We start from the raw sequence: 20449 nt of genomic DNA on the forward strand, positions 1-20449 counted from the left end.
TGCTTTCAAGTTATGTGTAAAAAAGGAAAAAGAGAAAGAAAAAGAAAGATTTGCTTTAAACTCACAAGAAAATTGGTTTCACATCTTGGAGATCTGAAAGGTGTTGGGTATTTTTGGGCTTGTCCTTGAGGACAAAGTCATATGAGGTGATGTAGTGGGGATTGCCTTGCATAGTCTACGTGGCAGCCAGCCATTGGATAAGTGACATAAGGAGACAGCGTGGAAAATGGAAATGGGGTTTTTCGAAAGGGATGCCATTGCCACCTAAACTCCACAAGTTGAGATAAATTTAAGTATGATGCTCTGTTTTGGATGTTTCCTAAACCTCTTTGTCTCTTTGTCTTAATATGAGAAGATAATAACAAGCGTGTGGTCTTCGGCAAAACAGAGAAAACAAAATTGGGTTTTGGAAGCACTTCGAGAGTTTTCTTGCAATGGCCACGCTCACCGCACTAGGCAACAAGGATGGGGGAGAGGCAGTGTTTGGCTTTGTTGCATGTTTGGACTCAAGCTGTGAATGGGAATAATAGCCTCTGGCCACCCCTGATTCCATATCCACCAAGTGTGAAGACAAAAAAAAGCAAAAAGCAGAAGTTGAGAGAGAACAGACGAGACAAGGAAAAAAACTTTTGAGAGACAGAGGGAGAGAGGGAGAGGGAGAGGGAGAGGGAGAGAGCAGAGCTCTCTATCTCACAAACCATATTCCTCAGAGGGGAAAGGACACCGAGACAGTAACGACAAAAACTACTCCCACGCATTGTCGACAACGTTGCAATGGAGAAGTCCTTCAAGAAACAGAGCTTTAATTGAACCAATTGACTCTTTCAGTAACGTATCTTGGTAAAATCCAAAAAACAGAGCGATTTTAGAGGGGAGACAGCGGGCGCGGTGGGGAGGAGATCAGAGAAATTGTTTGGGGAAATTTTTGAAATTTTCATGGGGCTTCATATGGGTTTTTGATCAATTACAAAACCCAGCGAGGAATTGGTTTGCTGTTGATGTGGTTGATGGTGCTCAGCAGGAGGGAGCACTGAGCTTTGTCCTGGTACAAAAGCATCGCAACTCTTTTTTTTTTTTTTATCTGTTATTCTCTGATGATCTTTCGTTTTATCTGTTCTGAGTTGATGAAATTTGCGATACCCACTTGGACTTGAGTTTGTCTTCCAAAAGATCGTTGCTTTGATAGCTTGATCTTGTTTGTTCTGCAGTTGTTGCCGATCGCAAGCTCTCTCTTTCTTTAACCTGTTCTGCGCTTCTGTTACTTTGAAAGAATTGTTCTTCCTTCTCTGCAGTTTTAGCTGAAAAGTTTCTGAATTGCCAAACTTTGTAGTTTCATTACCATGCTCCATGATGTTCTAACAAGCTCTCTGAGTTGTCTCTAGCTGGTTTAATGGCACCAGCGTTTCAAGACGAGGGATCCTCGTCTGTGACTTCATCCCCTCTTCAATTTTTCTCAATGATGTCACTCTCACCGAGCTTAGGATCACCATATCCATGGCTTAGAGAGCTAAAATCTGAGGAGAGGGGTTTGTATTTAATCCATCTATTGCTCACCTGTGCAAATCAAGTAGCAGCCGGTAGCCTTGAAAATGCAAATATCAGCCTTGAACAAATCTCCCAACTCGCCTCTCCTGAAGGGGATACAATGCAGCGAATTGCTGCGTATTTTACCGCGGCACTTGCTGATCGGGTCCTCAAAACCTGGCCTGGTCTCCACAAGGCCCTTAATTCCACCAAGATATCTTTGGTTTCCGAAGAGATTCTTGTTCGGAAGCTGTTTTTTGAGCTTTGTCCATTCTTGAAGCTGGCTTTTGTGATGACAAATCAAGCTATTATCGAATCCATGGAAGGGGAGAAGATGATTCATATAATTGATCTTAATTCAGCTGAACCTGCACAGTGGATAGCTCTTCTTCAAGTCCTGAGTGCACGGCCAGAGGGGCCGCCGCATATGAGAATTACAGGGATTCATCCACAGAAGGAGGTCTTGGAGCAAATGGCTCATAGGTTGACTGAAGAAGCTGAAAAATTGGACATCCCATTTCAGTTCAATCCCATAGTTAGCAGACTGGAGAATCTTGATGTTGAGAAGCTGCGTGTTAAAACCGGGGAGGCTCTAGCAATCAGCTCAGTTCTGCAACTGCATTCCCTTTTAGCCTCTGAGGATGAGCTCCGTCAGAAAAGATCCCCTCTAGCATCAAAGAATGCAAATGGGGTTCACTTGCATAGAGTCCTACAAATGAACCAAAACACATTAGGCGAGTTTATTGAGAAAGATCGGGGTAATGGGAATAGTGCGAGCGCTGACTCGACTTTGTCATCTCCCCCAGCTTCATCTATTTCGACGAAGATGGATAGTTTTCTTAGTGCTCTTTGGGGATTATCACCAAAGCTCATGGTGGTGACGGAGCAAGATTCTAACCATAATGGATCAGCTCTGATGGAGAGACTGCTGGAAGCTTTGTATTTTTATGCTGCACTGTTCGATTGTTTGGAATCTACCTTGTCAAGAACTTCCATGGAGCGGTTGAAGGTTGAGAAGATGCTATATGGAGAGGAAATCAAGAACATTATTGCATGTGAAGGAGCCGAGAGAAAGGAAAGACATGAAAAACTGGACAAGTGGATTCAGAGGCTTGATATAGCCGGGTTTGGAAACGTGCCTTTGAGCTATTACTCTATGTTGCAAGCAAGGCAATTGTTGCAGAGTTACGGTTGCAATGGATATAAAATCAAGGAAGAGAACGGCTGTGTGGTGATCTGTTGGCAAGATCGAGCCTTATTTTCAGTATCAGGTTGGAAGTGTAGGAAGTGAGATTAAATGTACTGGTCACTCTTTGGGATTGCCCCTCATTATTCTTTGTATGGAGAAAGTTGTTCATCTGCAAAATGATTACCGCTGGAAAGAATCAGTGGTACTCTTTTTTTGACATTTGCTCTTGATTGCTTGTGAAACCCTACCCTTGGCTTCCTTTTACTGTGCTTGGGTTTGTCCAGATGTTTTCGTATTTCCAGTATTCTTAATTCTGTGTGTATGGCCTGAAATTAAATCCATATTACAATGTAATGCAGTAGCAACTGCAGCAACCGTCATCACACAGTGAAAATAATTTTGTTTCTGGGAAATAGGATTGTTTGGTTTGTGCATCAAATTACTCCCATTTGTTGATACTCTTACTCCATGGACCATTGTTGATACTCTTACTCCATTGACCATTGGACCCTTTTGGTTTTGGTGGTCCTTCCCTGCTTTGTCATTTATATGTCAAGGGGGCTTTTGCAGCAATCCAGCATTTTGCACAGAGAAAGTGAAGCAAAGTATTAATGGACTGCATCTCAATACAATCTTTTTTAAAAATAATTTTATAATTGCATTTCTTATTACCTTTTAATGACATTGAATTTTCATAATTTATTGTTCTTCCTCACAATCTGATAAATCCTATCAAAAATTATGTTCATTAAATGGCTTCTCAGCCTTTATTCCAGCCTGCCTCTTACAGTCACTATCTAGCTACCAATTTTGAATCTATAACTAGTGCTTTTAACATGAGAGGTCATTGGAAGTTTGAGTGGTACTTTGAAATATTGAAATTTTCTGAAAAGAGTAGGCAAGTCCAACATGCGATCTCTTTGTTGGACGCATGTATCTGGGTCCAAAGCTTGTGTGTTTATCGGTTTTTTTGTTTAATTTATTTGCATTTTTTCGTCCCTGAGGAGGTCTTATGATGCATAATTACTGGCTGGACTGGCTTGGGGTTTTTTGTTTTCATTATTTTATCTCTGAAGTTTCCCTGTGAAAAATTCATCATTGAAAAAAAGGGTTATGGTTTGTTTGTTGAGTATTTGGTTTCTTTTTTCTTTTTTATTATTGTTTCTTCTATGTAGTTTTCCTCTAAAGGATTCACCATTAGAAAGGTTATGCTTTGTTTGTCATTATTGATCATATTTCGATATTGTTCAAAGTGAAAATTTTAGAGTTTGGGTGGCAAGTGTGTACACTACATGATGAGTATCATTCTTGACATGCAACTGAATTTGTGGCTTGGAAACTTAGGTGCCTTGCAGGGTGGATGCCTTCCGAAGACTGCCCAGCTTATAGGCAAGTAACAGCTTATTTCATCTTTCCTCCGGTTATTGCTATTATTTTTCATATAACTCAATATCTTTTTATTTTTTTCCTGTAATCATTTCTGGTTTTTCTTGATTGTCAAACAAGCATCAAACTCAAGCTTGGAAATGGTATTCTGATAGCAGTTCCAACAGCTTCAGGAAACTTAATTGAGTTTCTGCTACACAGAAAGCCCCAAGTGATGCTAGGTGAAAAATGCTTTGATGCTTATCAAACAACTAAATTCCTTATTACTTAATCTGTCTTTACTAGTTGGTATGAGAGTGGAGTTTGGACCTCAGGTATAACAAGCAAAAACAGAAACTCCATTTTCTCTTGGAAGAGTAAATGAACTAGCTGGAGGAGGCATAATTGCCTTCAGTGGAAAATGCTGCTTGATTTATTGGATAAATTTCCTTAACCAGGTCTTAACAAATTTCCTGTGTGAAGATCAATGCAACTTTAGGAATAGGATTGCAATGCAAAATGAGTTGATCTAAGCCAAGCCTTTCAACGCTCAAGCTTGTTTTTTAAAATTTTAATTGAGCTTGAGTTAAGTTCAAATTGAGCTTTAATAAATTTACTCGAGCTGTTCAATTTGGCAAATGAACAAGCTAAACAAGTCCTTACCGAGATGAATTATCAATCTGCTCATAATTGGCTTGGTTCCTTATTGGAACCTCTCACAGTGAGAGGTGAGAGACTCTTAGATTTCATTACATGAAAGGTAAAAGGAGACTTGCTAATATTGCCCTATTCCCCACTTAGCGAACCCCTACTTTAGGCTAAATAACCCCACTACATTGTACAAAACCTAAATCTATTATACTAGACAATTCAATAAACAAGTTTAGTAAGTGTGCCTGGCAAAGCATGTAAACAAACCGTCCAAGAGTCAAAACAAGCTGAACCCATTTCATGTTTTGGTTCAGCTTGTCTATTAAGTCTCAACCTATTTAAGTTTGGAATTGCTCATTTATATACTGAACAAATCTGAATAAGCTCTTATCGAGTTAAACTCCTAAACCGCTCCTGAGCGACCTGGTTCATTTGCAATTAAGTTTTGCTCGGGGTTATCTCATTTTAGGATTCTTGGTTCGGGTTTGCTTATCCTCTTGTGGGTCAAAGAGCATGCCTTTCCAAGATGTGCCATTGCTTCCTCAGCAAGTTTCCCATACAATCTTTTCCTCTTTCTTCAGCTTCAAGCGAACAGCCAGACCTTTCCATGAAGGGAAAGGAAGTCAAAACTACTAATGATATCAGCTATATGTTTGTTTCCTATTCATGGGTTGGCTAACAAGGAACGAAAAGAGCCTTCTTTTTTTCTTTTTTTTGTCTGGTTATATATAGAAGACCACAGTCGGTGAGACATTTCATTGATTAACCTTGTTGCCTAATAAACTAATTATCTTTTTTAGGAATAGTAGCTTCTAACCCTTGGTGATTATCGCGCTGGCCATCCCATGGCATGACTTTTATTAGTCATAAATAATCATTGTGCAAAATGTGCAAAAATTAAAGAGTCCAAGCAACTATTGACGAATAGTTACAAGTATATTTATTAAATTGCCCATTAAATAAAAATTTTATTTTAAATAGAAAGTTTTGAAAATAGACACTTTAAAGTATTATGAGTATATCAAAAACTAGCTTTGATATTTTTAATTAATAGAAGGACAAGAGTAGAAGAATTGAAAGCAGACTATCAATTCAATTTTACCCATTTCTTTAAAAAAAAAAAAAAACGAAATCTCAATTTTATTGATAGCTCTTGCTTATGGTGAAAGAATATTGTAATTACAAGCAGGACACATAAGATTTACAAATAAACTATAAAAAATCATCTCAGATATCAAAACCAATAATAAAAAAAATCAATATCATCATTCAACTAAAACAATCTAAACATGTCTATATGGAATTAAAACCAAACAAAAACAAATATAAACAAAGTACCTGCAAAATTATGTCAATCACCTACAAACATAAACCAGATGAAAACTAAAGGAAATTAAATGGTGTCAATTAAAGATGAAAGTTTGGAATACTTATCTTATCCATAAGAATGAGACATCTCATTTTACTCAACAGCACATCACCTACAAAATATCTCTTTGCCTTGCCTCCCTCACCTTGACAAGTCAAGAAATTTGTCACCTAATTACCTTTTCTAAATTGGTACTTTATAGAGAATTGAAGACCTTGTAATTCCATCTCTAATAATTCCAAAAAGTTTCAAAGTACTAGGGAGAACAAATTCCAGATATGAATCATCCCACCACCAATTTCGAGTCACTTTCAATACAAGTATTCTGATATCCCAACTCTTGACAGAGTCGAACACCACTAGTAAGAGTCCGCAACTCCATTGCATTGTTAGTACTTGGCTCAAATTTTTCAGCTCGCAACTTCGCTGCATTATTAGTATTTGGCTCCGTTTTTTAAGAAAAAATGACCTTAATATTACTAGATGAGTCACCGATGATACCACCACTACTACAAGAACCCGTATTTCCTCTACAATAGCCATCAATATTTAGTTTCAACCAACCCACTGGAGGCTTTTCTCATACTACTTTTTAAGGAATTCTAATTTTCGGCGTTTTCGTTTTCACCTGGAATTCTTCTAATAGATTCTTATCTATAGAAGGCAGAGACCCATTCACGCCTTCTGTAATTTTCACAAGCCAAAACCTCACAGATAACCAAACTACATTCCCCAACTCATACTTATCTTCCATGCGGGTTTTACAATGTCCGAATCATAGTCTCCAAGAAATTATAGTTGGAACAAACCAATAATCATATCTTTTTGGGTTGATTTTTTGGCACATCTGAACCATCTACTGATTTTTGCCCTTCATGGTTCAACATCAAAATTTAAAATTCTCAAGATAGATGCTACTCTCTTCCATACCATACTTGCGATAGTTCCCGTACTCAGAACATGATTAAGTGACTCCTTTTTTTATTCACGCAGCAGTTGCAACATAAGACCATATCAAATCCCAGTTTCCACACTCTCTCATCTATAGGAAGACATTGGAACATGGCTTTCCACATACACTTTTTATTTTTTTTATTTTTTTTTAAAGAAGGGCGGCACCTCCATTTATTTATTGATAAACCCTCACTTGTGTATGGTTTTCCACATACACAACAATACTTTCTTCAATTTTTACCCATTTCAAATTAAGGAAAAATGCACAATTCAACTCTACTCTTGTTGCAATTTATGAACTTAAAAACTCGAAAAAATTATGGGTATACTTAAAACTAGCTTTGTTCCTTTAATTTAGAAATGATCACTCCAAGTTTTTTTTTGGGGGGGGGGGGGGGGAGAAATAATAAAATGTCAACAATTTGAGGGTGAGAATGATAGAAACTTATTACAGTTTCTAATTAGTGAGTGTTGCAATCTTTATGGTTCTCCTTGAGACCTAGAGGTAATATATACCACAGCAAAAAGTATAGAAAAGATTACAATATCAAAAGAATAATGCCCATTGAGTGTGTCTAATATTTACGTAATGAAAGATGTGACGAGTACGGTCATGACGTATGAGTTTGACTTTTATGAATAGTTAATTTAATTTAATTGATTAATTATTTTTTCCCCATGCCATATGCATTATTTTCTCTATTTGATTTCCCTCCCTTTTACTTAAATATGGAATTTTAGGGTTTTGGCAATGGAAGGATTTGGAGCTTCTACCAATGGTTTTGCATTTCTACAACTATTCTCTAAAAAGGCAACTCATGAATTTTAAATATTTTTAGAAAATAACTATGCATGTGTTTTTGTATAACTTCCAAAGGGTGAGAAATAGTTTAGATAAATTTTGGTGTTCTAAATTGCAACATCATAGAATTGGTATGGTAGGTTATAGAAGATTTTACAACTTGTTCCGTACTTTCGTCATTTATGTTTCACTCCTCAATTAATCCCTCCCAAACTATTCTTTTTGGTTATGTGTTGGTCTTCCTATGCATTGAAAGAACCCCAACTAGGTGATGGTCTTTTGATTTTATTAAGAAACATAAAAGCTTCATTTGGATGAATGAAAAAAGGAGGGAAAATGAGGAAAAAAAAATCTTGCATTTAGGATGAGAAGAAGGATAATTACTTAAGAATTCAAAAAGTAATGCACGTGTTAATCATGAAAGATGCAAATTATATGCTACAAGAATTCTAAATGTGTTGGCCTATATGTTGTAGCTGGAGACAGGAGATATAGTTGGAGCCAAAAGCTGGAGACGCGTGAAGAGTTGGAAACGCGTTGCAAGTTGTACATCTATCCACCATTTAATTTAAATGGATAAATCTTCTTCTTTTGATTTAATGTCTTTACTTGTAAATTGATTCCAAGCCCTATAAATAGAGAGCTATGGAAGTTGTAATATGTACAAAAGAAGCTCAGAGAGCAGAGAGAAGAAAGAGAGGAGGAAGAGAGTGAGAGGAAGAAGAGAGTTGTATTTTTTTTCGGCGAATAGTAAATTTGTGGTGTGTTCCGTGGTCGTAGGTCGATCTTGACCGAACCACGTTAAATTTCTGGTGTCATATTTTTTAAGTTGCTCACAAGGTCCTAACAAGTGGTATTAGAGCCCGGTTGGAGCAGGAAAAGCTAGATCGGAATTGTACATCGAAAACAAAGCTCTGTCCAGTGGCTCGAAACTGAGTTTCGAGGCCACCATCACCTTCACCTCGCTAAGACGAAGCCTACCGTGCAAGTCGGAGCTCAAAAGGAGCTCAGACGAAGCTACACGCGCCTCGCCAAAGTAAGACGCCTCGCCCCGTGCCGATCACATGCCGGTGACTTACTGCTCACGTGCCCCACGCGTTGCCACGCGTCTTCCTCGCCTAGTCCTCCTTAGCCTGACCCAGAAACCCGACTTCAAGGCAGAGATCCGAACCGGCGACTCACTCAGACCAGATCAACCCAAGACCTAGTCCTCGACCCGGATCTGATTCGCCGCCTCTGAACCCTACTACGTCAGCGGCGCTAAGTCAATACGACACGTCATCAAGTGGGCCCTTCACTACCACATTGACTGGTGGACCCCACTGACATGTCAACAGGTGGACCCATTGCCACGTCAGCTTGCCTTGTGAGCATAGTTGACCAGTTTGACCAGATTTGACCTTAACTTTGACCGAGCTTTTTGGAGTCATTTTAGGTCCGTTTTTCGAACAACTTGAACCATTTCTAAGGTTTTCGACCGTTCCAAATCTAACCGTGCTATCCATTTGAGTTAATTTCATCTATAGATCAGAAAATCGAGATGTCAAACGAAAAAGCTCAAAAATCGAAATGTTCAATGGCAACAATTTCGGTTTCTAAAAGATGTAGATACAAGATTATTTGTTTGGGAAGGAATTGCACTTACCATTGAAGGGTAAGCCAGCATCTATGAATGAGGACGAGTGGGAGTTGCTTGATCGAAAAACTCTCGAAGCCATCAAAATAACGTTGTCAAAGTCTGTGGCATTCAATATCAAGCATATATCATCCACCAAGTCTCTGATGGATGCGCTCTCTAATATGTACGAACAACCTTCAACTGCAAACAAGGTACATCTCATGAAAAGATTATTTACTATAAGTAAGTCTGCAGGTGAAAGTTTTAGTGGGCATTTGAATAATTTCAATGACTTGTCGGATCAACTCGCCTCAGTCGGGATAACATTTGATAATGAGATTCGTGCCCTACTGATTCTCAATCAGTTGCCCGAAAGTTGGAATGGTGTTGTTACTCCCGTCAGTAGCTTCGCAGGAAAATCAAAGCTTGTATACGATGAGGTCGTCAGCATGATTTTGATGGAAGAAATCAGAATGCAGTCAAACCATGGCTCCATTTCGAGTTCAACCTTGAACATGGAAAGTCAAGGCAAAGGAAATAGGCATGGACGATCAAACAACCGCAGCAGATCTAGACTTAGAAAATCTAAATCCAGAAATCCCAGAGGTTCTCAAGACACAGGTTCCCAGAGCACAAAAATTATTGAGTGTTGGAACTGTGGAAAAACTAGTCATTACAAGAACCAGTGCAGAAGTCTGAAGAAAGAATACGAGACGAGGGCAAATACAGAAGCCAATGTTGCTTCAGAAAATGATGATTTGTTGATGTTGCCGGTAAGAGGACAGTGAAGATCAAAATGAATGGGTCAGTATGGAAACTGAGAGATGTCAAGTATATTCCAGACTTGAAAAAGAATTTGATCTCGGTCGGTCAATTGGCAGATGAAAGATATAACACATTTTTCATTGGTGATGAATGGAAGATTTCGAAGGGTGCATTGACAATTGCTCGAGGTAAGAAAGGTGGTACTCTTTATGTAACTCCTAATGCATGTATGCCTATTACATTTGCTACAGGAAATGATGATAGCAACTTATGGCATCAATGACTCGGACACTTGAGTGAGAAGGGACTCAAGGCGATGCACACAAAGGGTAAGTTGAGTGATTTACAGTCAGTGAAAATTGGCACATGTGAGGATTGCATATTTGGGAAACAGAAGAGAGTCGGTTTCCAGACAAACATCAGTACCCCGAAGAAGGAGAGACTTGAGCTAGTCCATTCAGATGTATGGGTACCAACAACTTTTTCGTCCACAGGTGGAAAGCATTACTTCATCACATTTATCGATGATCATTCATAGAAGGTATGAGTTTACTTCCTGAAGTATAAATCTAATGTTTTTTATGCTTTTAAAATTTAGAAAACGATGGTAGAAAACGAAACTGATTTAAAAATCAAGAAGCTGAGAACAGATAACGGTGGTGAGTATGTTAACACCGAGTTTAAGAAATTCTATTATAAGCATGGTATCGGAATGGAAAGAACTGTGCCAGGTACGCCTCAACACAACGGCGTAGCCGAGCAGATGAACAGAATATTGACAGAAAAAGCCAGAAGCATGCGTATGTAATCAGGCTTGCCAAAGATGTTTTGGGCAGAAGTAGTCAACACAGCAGCTTATTTGATTAACAGAAGTCCTTCAGTACCATTGGACTATAATCTACCAGAAGAAGTTTGGAGTAACAAAGAGGTAAGACTTTCACATTTGAAAGTTTTTGGTTGTGTTGTATATGTACATATCAATGATCATGTCAGGAATAAGCTGGATCCAAAATCCTGGAAATTCACTTTCACCGGTTATGGTGGAGATGAATATGGATATCGCATTTGGGATGATGAAAACAAAAGAGTGATTAGAAGCAGAGATGTGATTTTTGATGAAAAGGTGATGTACAAAGATAGACACACAACAAAATCTACAGAGTCTGAAACAACCTTTGTAGTTGTGGATGATGTTTTAGAAGGTGTAAGGACACGTCAGCAGAACACCGAGAATCCTCAGCAAAATACCAAGATTCCTCAAGCAGAGGAACATGTGGAGCAAATTGTTGCACCACCACCTCCTACTCCAACACTAGAGTTTAGGAGATCTTCTCGGCAACATGTACCAAACAAGAGGTATGTGAACCATTTACTTCTTACAGATAGAGGAGAACCTAAATACTATGTTGAAGCATGTCAGGTAGGAGATTCGAGCAAGTGGGAGCTTGCAATGAAAGACGAGATGAAGTCTCTTAACTCCAACAAAACATGGGAACTAGCTAAGTTGCCCAATAGTAAGAAGGCTCTTCACAACAAATGGGTATACGGGATCAAAGAAGAGCATAATGGATCCAAGAGGTATAAAGCTCGATTAGTAGTCAAAGGTTTCCAACAGAAGGAAGGAATTGACTACACTGATATTTTTGCATCAGTTGTCAAGTTGACAACTATCAGATCTGTTTTAAGTATTGTTGCCTCAAAGGGTTTACATCTTGAGCAATTGGACGTGAAGACGATATTTCTTCATGATGATCTTGATGAGGAAATTTATTTGCAACAGCCAAAAGGTTTCTCAGTAAAAGGTAAAGAGAGTCTTGTATGCAAATTGAAAAAGAGTTTGTATGATCTCAAACAAGCTCCTAAACAATGGTACAAGAAATTCGACAGCTGTATACAGAGGAACGATTTTCAGAAGTGCAATGTCGACCACTGTTACTACTTCAAAAGGTATCGTGCTAGCTATATTATTCTACTGTTATATGTTGATGATATGCTAGTCGCAGGATCAGATATAGAAGAGATCAGAAAATTGAAGCAGCAATTGTCAAAGGAATTTGATATGAAATACTTGGGTCCTGCAAAGCAAATTCTTGGGATACGGATCTAGAGATAAGCAACAAGGCACATTGCAGTTATCTCAGTCAGAGTACATTAGTCGTGTTTTACAAAGGTTCAATATGAGTAGTGCCAAGGCTGTAATTACACCATTGGCAGGTCATTTCTGTCTCTCAAAAGATCAGTCTCCCCAGACATATGAAGAGAAAGACTTCATGACTAAGATTGCATACGCCTCAGGCATTGGAAGTCTAATGTATGCGATGGTTAGTACCAAACTAGATATTGGCCAAGCAGTGGGAGCTATCAGTAGGTATATGTCAAATCTAGGGAAGACACACTGGGAAGCAATGAAGTGTATTTTGAGCTATCTACGTGGCGCTATTGATAAGTGTCTATGTTTTGGCAAAAGCGATCTAAAAATCCTAAGATTTGTAGATGCTGATTTTGCAGGTGAAATCGATCATCGCAGAAGCACCACTGGGTATATATTCACTGTTGGCACAACAGTTGTTAGTTGGATGTCACAGATATAGAAGATTGTTGTTTTATCCACTATAGAAGCTGAGTATGTAGTAGTGACAGAAGCCAATAAAGAGATGATTTGGCTTCAGGGCTTGTTAACGCAACTTGGATTAAAGTAAGAGAGGAATGTTTTGTATAGTGACAGTCAGAGTGCAATACATCTGACAAAGAACTCAGCATTTCATTCCAAAACTAAGAATATTGGATTACGTTACCACTTAGTCAGATCTCTGCTAGAGGATGGCGTGTTGATACTTGAAAAAATCCAAGGTAGCAGAAATCCGGCAGATATATTAACTAAGGTGGTGACTATAGAGAAGCTGAAGTTGTGTTCAACTTTAGTTGGTTTTCATGCCTAAAGACATATTTTGAGCACATCATTTATTCATGATACTGGTTGAGGAGGTGTCTCCGTCTCCAAGTGGGAGATTGTTATAGCTTGAGACTGGAGATATAGCTGGAGCCAGAAGCTGGAGACGCATGAAAAGTTGGAAACGCGTTGCAAGCTGGACATTTATCCACCATTTAATTTAAATGGATAAAACTTCTCCTTTTGATTTAATGTATTTAATTGTAAATTGATTCCAAGCCCTATCAATAGAGAGCTGTGGAAGTTGTAATATGTACAAGAGAAACTCAGAGAGTAGAGAGAAGAAAAAGAGGAGGAAGGGAGTGAAAGGAAGAAGAGAGTTGTATTTTTTTCGACGAATAGTGAATTTGTGGTGTGCTCCGTGGACATAGGTCGATCTTGACCAAACCACATTAAATTTCTAGTGTCCGATTGCTCACAAGGTCCTAACACTATAGTTGCCAATGCAAGTTATCAATGGACTTAAATAACAAACCTACTCATGCATTAATTACCTACTGGTCAAAAATCATACATCAAAATAGAAGCTAGACTTATAAATGACTTAAGAAGTTAATGTATTCATAATGGGTTGGTTTTTAGATATGTAAGTTATCATCAATAGAATGAACTTCAATTTATGATTTAGTGATACTATAAAAGTTCCAAGGAAATGCAAGTTGGTCTCATTGTCATCCATGCCTACCAAAATTTCAATTAAGTTGAACCTTGCTTTTGTCGGTGTTGACTAATGCTAAAACCTCCATTATGAAAACTCAATATGGTGATATTACATTTGTTTAGCATCCAATAACATAGATGGGAATGAACACTTATACACATGGATGGATGATAAACTCCTTGATATAGACAAGTCCATCATTGTATATGATTAATACAGAAAATAGAGGGAATGGAACCAAAATATGTTGTGCTTGCGTCAAACCATTGTAGCAATGTGCAAAATGAAGAAGGAACAAATAGTTAAAGTTTATGCTACTAGAGCCAAGTTCAAGAGTATGGTTATGTTTGAAGTAGGTGTGAACAACCTATAAACCTATTCCACAAACGATACATGATTAGAAATATCTTATATTGAACTAAAATAACATGCAATTAGCCCATATTATTAATTTACCAAGCATTTAAATAATAAACCACTTTGCAAGATAATATGTCACTCAAATGATTGAGAAAAGGTTTTAAATAACTTGTCCCCACATTCTCCATCCTACAAGACCAATATGCACACATGCATAGGTAAAATGAAGAGAATGCAACAAATACGTGCAACAATAACACAAAATGCACAAAAAGAAGAGTTAGTGTATGTCAGCATAGGATTAGTGGTCAATTAGAGGCTGATTGATGAAATCAAAGTTTGATGCATCAAATGGAGTTTGATTGGGGGTTTAATTTTAGAGGTTTAGGATCAATTGAGCTTGAATTAATAAATTAAGATTCATTTGTGAATCCAATTAGGCCTCAAAATTAGAAAATTGGGATACAATTGTGCTTCGATTAAAGAAGTGAGGTGCAACTAGGCCTTGATTTGGGAATTGAGATTCAATAAGCTTGGATTGAAGTTTTCAACTTGGAATTGAAATAAAAGTTCAAGATTGGTGCATATTGTGAAATTGGGGGTGGAATTGGTTCACTAGTAGAATCAGGTCAAATTTGGAGTGAAATGCAAATGTGAGGCTGCAATTGAGGATGAATTAGGATCAATTTGAAAGTTTGGGGTGAAATTGAGGCTTAATTGGGCAATCAAGATTTCTATTCAATGTAATTTTGGGGCAATTAAGATGTTAAAGTTTGTTTTATTGTTAAGATTTGAATTTTGGTTCAAAATGACAGTTTAAGATCTTAATGGAGTTCAATTCATTTCAAAATGAGAAATTAAGGCTTGAATTGTTTTTCAATGTGATCTGATGCAATGATTTATGGTTTCCATTGGTTCAATGTGGTTTGGTGTGAGATTTGGGGTTTACAGTTGCAATTTGTTCAACGTGGTACAAAGTATTAGGGTTTCGATTGAGTTTAATGTTGGTTTGAAGTGGTGTCCAAGGCTCCAATGAGGTTCAAATTGGTTTGATGTGAGGAGTAGGATTTCAATTGAGCTTAATTTGATCTGAAGTGAAGATTTAGGGTTTCAATGGGGTTGGTCTTGTTTGACTTGATGACTTAGGATTTTAATTGGTCCCATTTGGGTTTGATGTAAGACTAGATATGACGGAATGATGTGATATGGTGAAGGAGACATTGTGTTGGAAAGAAATTTTCTACTTCTGCTTACGATGAATAGGTAGAGTGAGAGTGAGTGCAATTTTGTTAGCGTGAGGAATTGATTCTAAACACAAGAGTTTTCGCTTACTTTCTACTATTTGTCTTTTTCTATAAAAAAAAAAAAATTATGAGAAAATCGCTTGAAAGACCTAAAAAAAAAAATTGGACAATTTAGGCCCTAAAAAATTGTTTGGTTTTGAAATGATTTTGGAAATGGATTTTCCAAAAAAAAAAAAAGAAGGATTGAAAAAGGGTAAAACACTAAAACCTCCCATGTTTTTTTTTTCGTGAAAAACTGTCTCTTGAATAAAATATAGTGATAAAAACTACTAATAAGAGGTTGAGAGAATCAAGCAAGATATAGAAAGCAGAAGGTAAAAATCGAGAAAATGAAGCCTCCCCTCTCAAGTATAGAGAATTTAGATTTCAAATAAAAAGAGAGGTATTTATTATCGTCATTACCATCTTTTTAGTTGACATTATCTTTCGATATTTATTGAGGATGTCAAATATTTGTACGATGACATTGTTGAAAGACTAAATGGAACTAAGAGGGGTTCAAACTTATTACTTATGCTTAGTATTGCTGTATGTATTGGGCATACATTCAGTACCCTGGAATGCATTTGGTAGAGATATCTCTCCCTCTCTTTGTTTTGAGCAATATTGAATGTTAAAAGTTAAATATTTTCATATTTTTCCTTTTGAATGTATAAGAATGAAAATTGTCACTTGGGGGGAGGGGGGAGTGACTAGCAATTGCCATGCTGGACTCATAATTGTGTGATGATAATAGTAAATGTGCGTTTGAGCCATTGTGATAATATTGAAATTATTTTTTAAGAGAGAGAGAGTGAGGAGAAAAGTTGAATGGAATTCACTCTCCCTTTAACTTTTTGTGAGGGGGAGTGTTGAGATACAAAGACTTATGCACACGCTATTACCTGTTCTTAAGTGTAATTAGAAGAAAAAAAGTATAAGCCCAAACTAATATTCCAAATCTTGGATTGTGAAAATAAGTCGTGGCTCAAAATTAGATTGTGAGCTGAGATTGGATTATAGGCTAATGGGCTAGTTTTCGAAATAGGTTAATTATACTAGCAAGAGTTTTGGGTTTTAAAATGGGTATCAAGGGTTTTTAATTGGATAATTTTTTAAAAAATTTAATTTTTAGTCTATGTGTATTTTTACAATAAATAAATGAATTTAAAATATCTAAAATGGATAAAATAGATTATTTCATTGTGAGTTTATTTTTGCTAATCCCGAATATATAGTGCAATGTTCTTTGATTAACTCTGGTGAGGTATTGTTCGCTTTATCTCATTGGTATCACGGTTTTGTCCTAAGTCCAAGATTTCTTTAATACACATCCAATTTGAGATTGTGACTATTTAAACAATCCTACAATTGATTGCAATATATATCAAGTAATGATGGAATTTTCTTACTTGGAGAAAACATATTATACAAAATTATACATACAGACATATATATATATATATATATATATATATATATATATATATGAGCAATAGGAAAGTTTTGAATTTATTAATTGAAATAAGACCTGATAATTTAAACAAGAAAGAAATAGATGGGCGGACAGTTATCGATTGATTAATCAAATACTGAAAAAGTCTCGGACACCATCTTATAAAAAATGAAAAAAAAATTAAAAGAAAAAAGGCTGCATAAGACCACTGCTTCCCATGAATTGACAACACAATGAGGAATGAAGGGAAAGAATGGGAAAATTATTGATTATTTAGGTGGTATGGAGTGGCAATTAAGCAAGTAATTAAGGGCAGAAATTGATTAATTAATTAATTAAGAGAGTAGGTTAAGGGCACTTGGGGCTTCCTCGCTTGGTCTTCCAGTTGTTGTAGCAAGGGCAGCTCTGCTTGTTGCCATAGGTGCCGGCGGGAACGCAGAGGCACTTTGCGCAGCACTTTTGGCAGAAGAACATGCATGGCTTCTTGAAGGCTGTCGCCGAGCAACGCGTGGTGCACCTCGGCTGACATTCTGCTCCACCAATATAATTAATTAAATACATTATTATATATTACGAAAATCTTATACTTGACCTCCACACTTTGGCTTATGGGTCTGTCCTATAAAAAGTGATTTGCATGATTAATGTCAGACCATCTTTATATATACATTCAATGTACACTGACATCTGATATCACATAAACTAACTCTAATATCAAATTTAATGATTTTAGACCTAACTGCAATGAGGTATTGGTTGTCTTGGTCTCATTGATCTCACAGATTTGTCGAAGATCAAATTATCTTTATAAGTTTAAGATTTTGTTAATACAGATTTGATGTGAGAATGTGATACTAACTCAACTCATTTTGGGTAGATGTTAGGAGTCATAATTAACCTAAGTGCCTTCCAAAAGTAGGGTCTGATAATTGAATGGTAAAAACTAGATTGTATATAGAACTCACCTTGAGGATGTAGGCTGCCTTGGGTGGTTCCAGACTGCAATCCCATCAATGAAAAAAAAAATTAAGGAGCATATAAATAAATAAGAGTTTAGAAAAGAAAAGAAACAAAGATTAATGTTCCCCAAGATTTGATTAGTTTCGAATTTTAAATTTGGCTTTGTATGAATGTGTATACTTTTTATAGGATACTTATTTTGTTTAAATTATGCGTAAATCTATATAAATTTAAAGTTAAGATTTAAACTTTGCATTTTCAATTATTGTCCTATTTTGTTTAAATTATGCGTAAATCTATATCCAAACCATTAGGCCCTCTTTAGAACTTAAGAAAAAATTAGGGAAATGAAAGTAAAATATCAAGGAATTCATATTTTCATGTTTAGTTATCAAAAAAAGGAAGAAAGAAAATAAAAATTATATTAAATCTACGAACAAAATTTTAATTTTAAATATCATTAAGTTTTTCCTAATTTTTAGTTATATGAAAACAAACTTTCATTTTTCTCTACGATTTAATAGAAAAATAAAGTATAAAGAAAAATGAATTTTCTCTTTATTTTCTTTTTTTTTTTCTTTTTCCAAACAAAATCCTTGATTCAAACAGACTTTTATCCTATGTTTTGAGGGATCTCTGATTTCAATTTTTATTTTATTTGGATAAAATGTAATACAAATTTGCACTAAAATTTATTTAAATCCACCTAAATTCAAATCCAAAATCTTTACTCCCAAATGCAGCATTAATATTAGGGAATTTGATGCTAGAGGCTGGTGTCAAGGAGGGAGACAACTAGAAGTTGGTCATATTTCGAGAAAAGTTTTTCGAGAGGACCAACTCCCATCAGTCTCCCTTATCCAATGAAAATATACCGAATAATAAATCCGATCTCATAATATGTGGGTCCTATTATGCAAAACTTACTATTTGAAATATTTTCATTAAATCAAAAGGCTACCACATTCTTCCTTGGGAGAATCAATTTCCTTTTCTTTCTTTTTTTCTATATTTTGTTGTGTCATCAAGTCAGACCTCGAATGGGTAAAAAAATAAAGAGAGAAAATTCGCTATTACCGTTTGGCGGTTGCTTTGTTGGAGCTGAGATGCTGCCGTGACTCCTGCGCTAGAAGCCTACGAAGCCCAATTTTCAAAAACATTACTTTAAAAAACCATACATACATAATTAAAGCAGTAGGTAATGTAGTTAGGGGAGGCGGTGGTCCTGGTGGATCTGAGACATACAAAAGTTAGAAGGCTAGCTAGCTACTAGCCACCATACATATGATCTCACATAAAGTTCCTAGCTAGATTTACACATGGAAATTTTAACTCATGTTACTCCTCCACTGGGTCACTTTATAAAATAACATGCTTTTTCAGTAGCAGTAGCAGTAGCAGCAGCAGCTTTGTTTTTTTCTTCCTCGTTTTTTTGTTGAGTGAATCACTGGAGATGGGTTTGCTTTTGTTGTTGCGAGGCAGTAAGTAGTGAAGATGCTTAAAGACTTGCTAAGAGGCAATACCAAGATCTGAGTATAATTAAGCAGCTTCGATACTAAGCTTACCCTCTTTCATCCCTTCTAAGATTTAAATTCGACTTGAATCTATTCTTCTGCTTGCAGTAAGTAAACTACACTACCAGCTATAGCTACCAAAATGCAATATATAAATTTAAGGTGAGAGATCTTGGATATTTATTAATGTTAAAATGCATGGAGACAGAGGGCAGTACAAATTCGTAAAATGTACCTGGTTTGTCGTTGCAAGCAAAGCAAGCACGAAAGCAATGCAGAGCATGAGAATGCCAACTCTCCTGGCCATTTCCCTTCGCTTAATTCAATTCCCAGAAAGAAAATATGGGGGAGAGAGAGAGAGAGAGAGAGGTGGGGTGTTGGAGTTTGAGGAGGAAGAGGGGGGTATATATAGAGAGAATGAAATGGCTTATGGCTTTGATCTGCACAGTGTGGGAACTGAGAAGAGATTGGAAGCAAGGACAGTCCACATTGTTGAAAGTAAGTGAGGTAAGAAACTTCCTGCCCTTTTTAATGACCTTACTGCCCATTATTAACACCAACACATCACCTTGACCCCTGCCACTTTAAAAATGGCACCTCTACGGCTCTACCCAAAAAAAGGGAAGAAAAAAAATGAAGAGAATTGATATAGTTAAGCTCTTAATTACTTTTATTTTTTAATTAATTAGAAAGTTCATTAAATTTAAAGTGCATAATGAGAGTAACTCATCGCCTGCCACATAAGACTATCTGTATATATTTTAATTTCTATTATAGTGCATAAGTACATTATGTGAGTATCGGTTTTTCTTCTTTTCCTTTTTTGTAGTTGAGTCGCGAGACATACAAGCCCGTGTCTAGTTTCTATGCATCCTTTTTTTGATGTTTCATTCTCTTAAACTCATCAACATAAAACTGCTTTCGTATCGTAAATATCTCACTGAGTACGTTTTCATCTGGATGCAACAGGGTACAGTTAAGAATGGTTTATATGAAATGGAACTCGTCAATTCGTCCACTCAAAATTT

The 20449-nt window shown here is 36.7% G+C and overlaps 2 protein-coding genes across 2 annotated transcripts; one reads left to right on the forward strand and one right to left on the reverse strand.

Moving 5' to 3' along the window:
* The first annotated feature begins 458 nt into the window (after positions 1 to 458).
* On the forward strand, positions 459 to 3126 carry LOC131149268 (scarecrow-like protein 3). Its single transcript, XM_058099571.1, has 2 exons — positions 459 to 1045; positions 1209 to 3126. The coding sequence occupies exon 2, from the start codon at positions 1391 to 1393 to the stop codon at positions 2813 to 2815; it is 1425 nt and encodes a 474-aa protein (XP_057955554.1). The 5' UTR covers positions 459 to 1045; positions 1209 to 1390; the 3' UTR covers positions 2816 to 3126.
* Positions 3127 to 16980: 13854 nt separating this feature from the next.
* Positions 16981 to 20048, reverse strand: LOC131147863 (protein GAST1-like). The gene is made up of 4 exons (XM_058097485.1): positions 19657 to 20048; positions 18985 to 19041; positions 17913 to 17946; positions 16981 to 17477 (listed from the first exon to the last, which is right to left on the reverse strand). The coding sequence occupies exons 1-4, from the start codon at positions 19726 to 19728 to the stop codon at positions 17296 to 17298; spliced, it is 345 nt and encodes a 114-aa protein (XP_057953468.1). The 5' UTR covers positions 19729 to 20048; the 3' UTR covers positions 16981 to 17295.
* Between the last annotated feature and the right edge of the window lie 401 nt (positions 20049 to 20449).

The sequence above is a fragment of the Malania oleifera genome, chromosome 2, assembly GCF_029873635.1.
Source record: "Malania oleifera isolate guangnan ecotype guangnan chromosome 2, ASM2987363v1, whole genome shotgun sequence".
NCBI lineage: Eukaryota > Viridiplantae > Streptophyta > Magnoliopsida > Santalales > Ximeniaceae > Malania > Malania oleifera.

Coding starts and splice junctions, on each gene's coding strand:
- LOC131149268 (XM_058099571.1), top strand. CDS start 1,391: ATGGCACCAGCGTTTCAAGACGAGGGATCCTCGTCTGTGACTTCATCC.
- LOC131147863 (XM_058097485.1), bottom strand. CDS start 19,728: ATGGCCAGGAGAGTTGGCATTCTCATGCTCTGCATTGCTTTCGTGCTT. Junction 19,042..19,656: donor TGCTTGCAACGACAAACCAG/GTACATTTTACG, acceptor TGGGCTTCGTAG/GCTTCTAGCGCAGGAGTCAC. Junction 17,478..17,912: donor AGGCAGCCTACATCCTCAAG/GTGAGTTCTATA, acceptor TTGGTGGAGCAG/AATGTCAGCCGAGGTGCACC.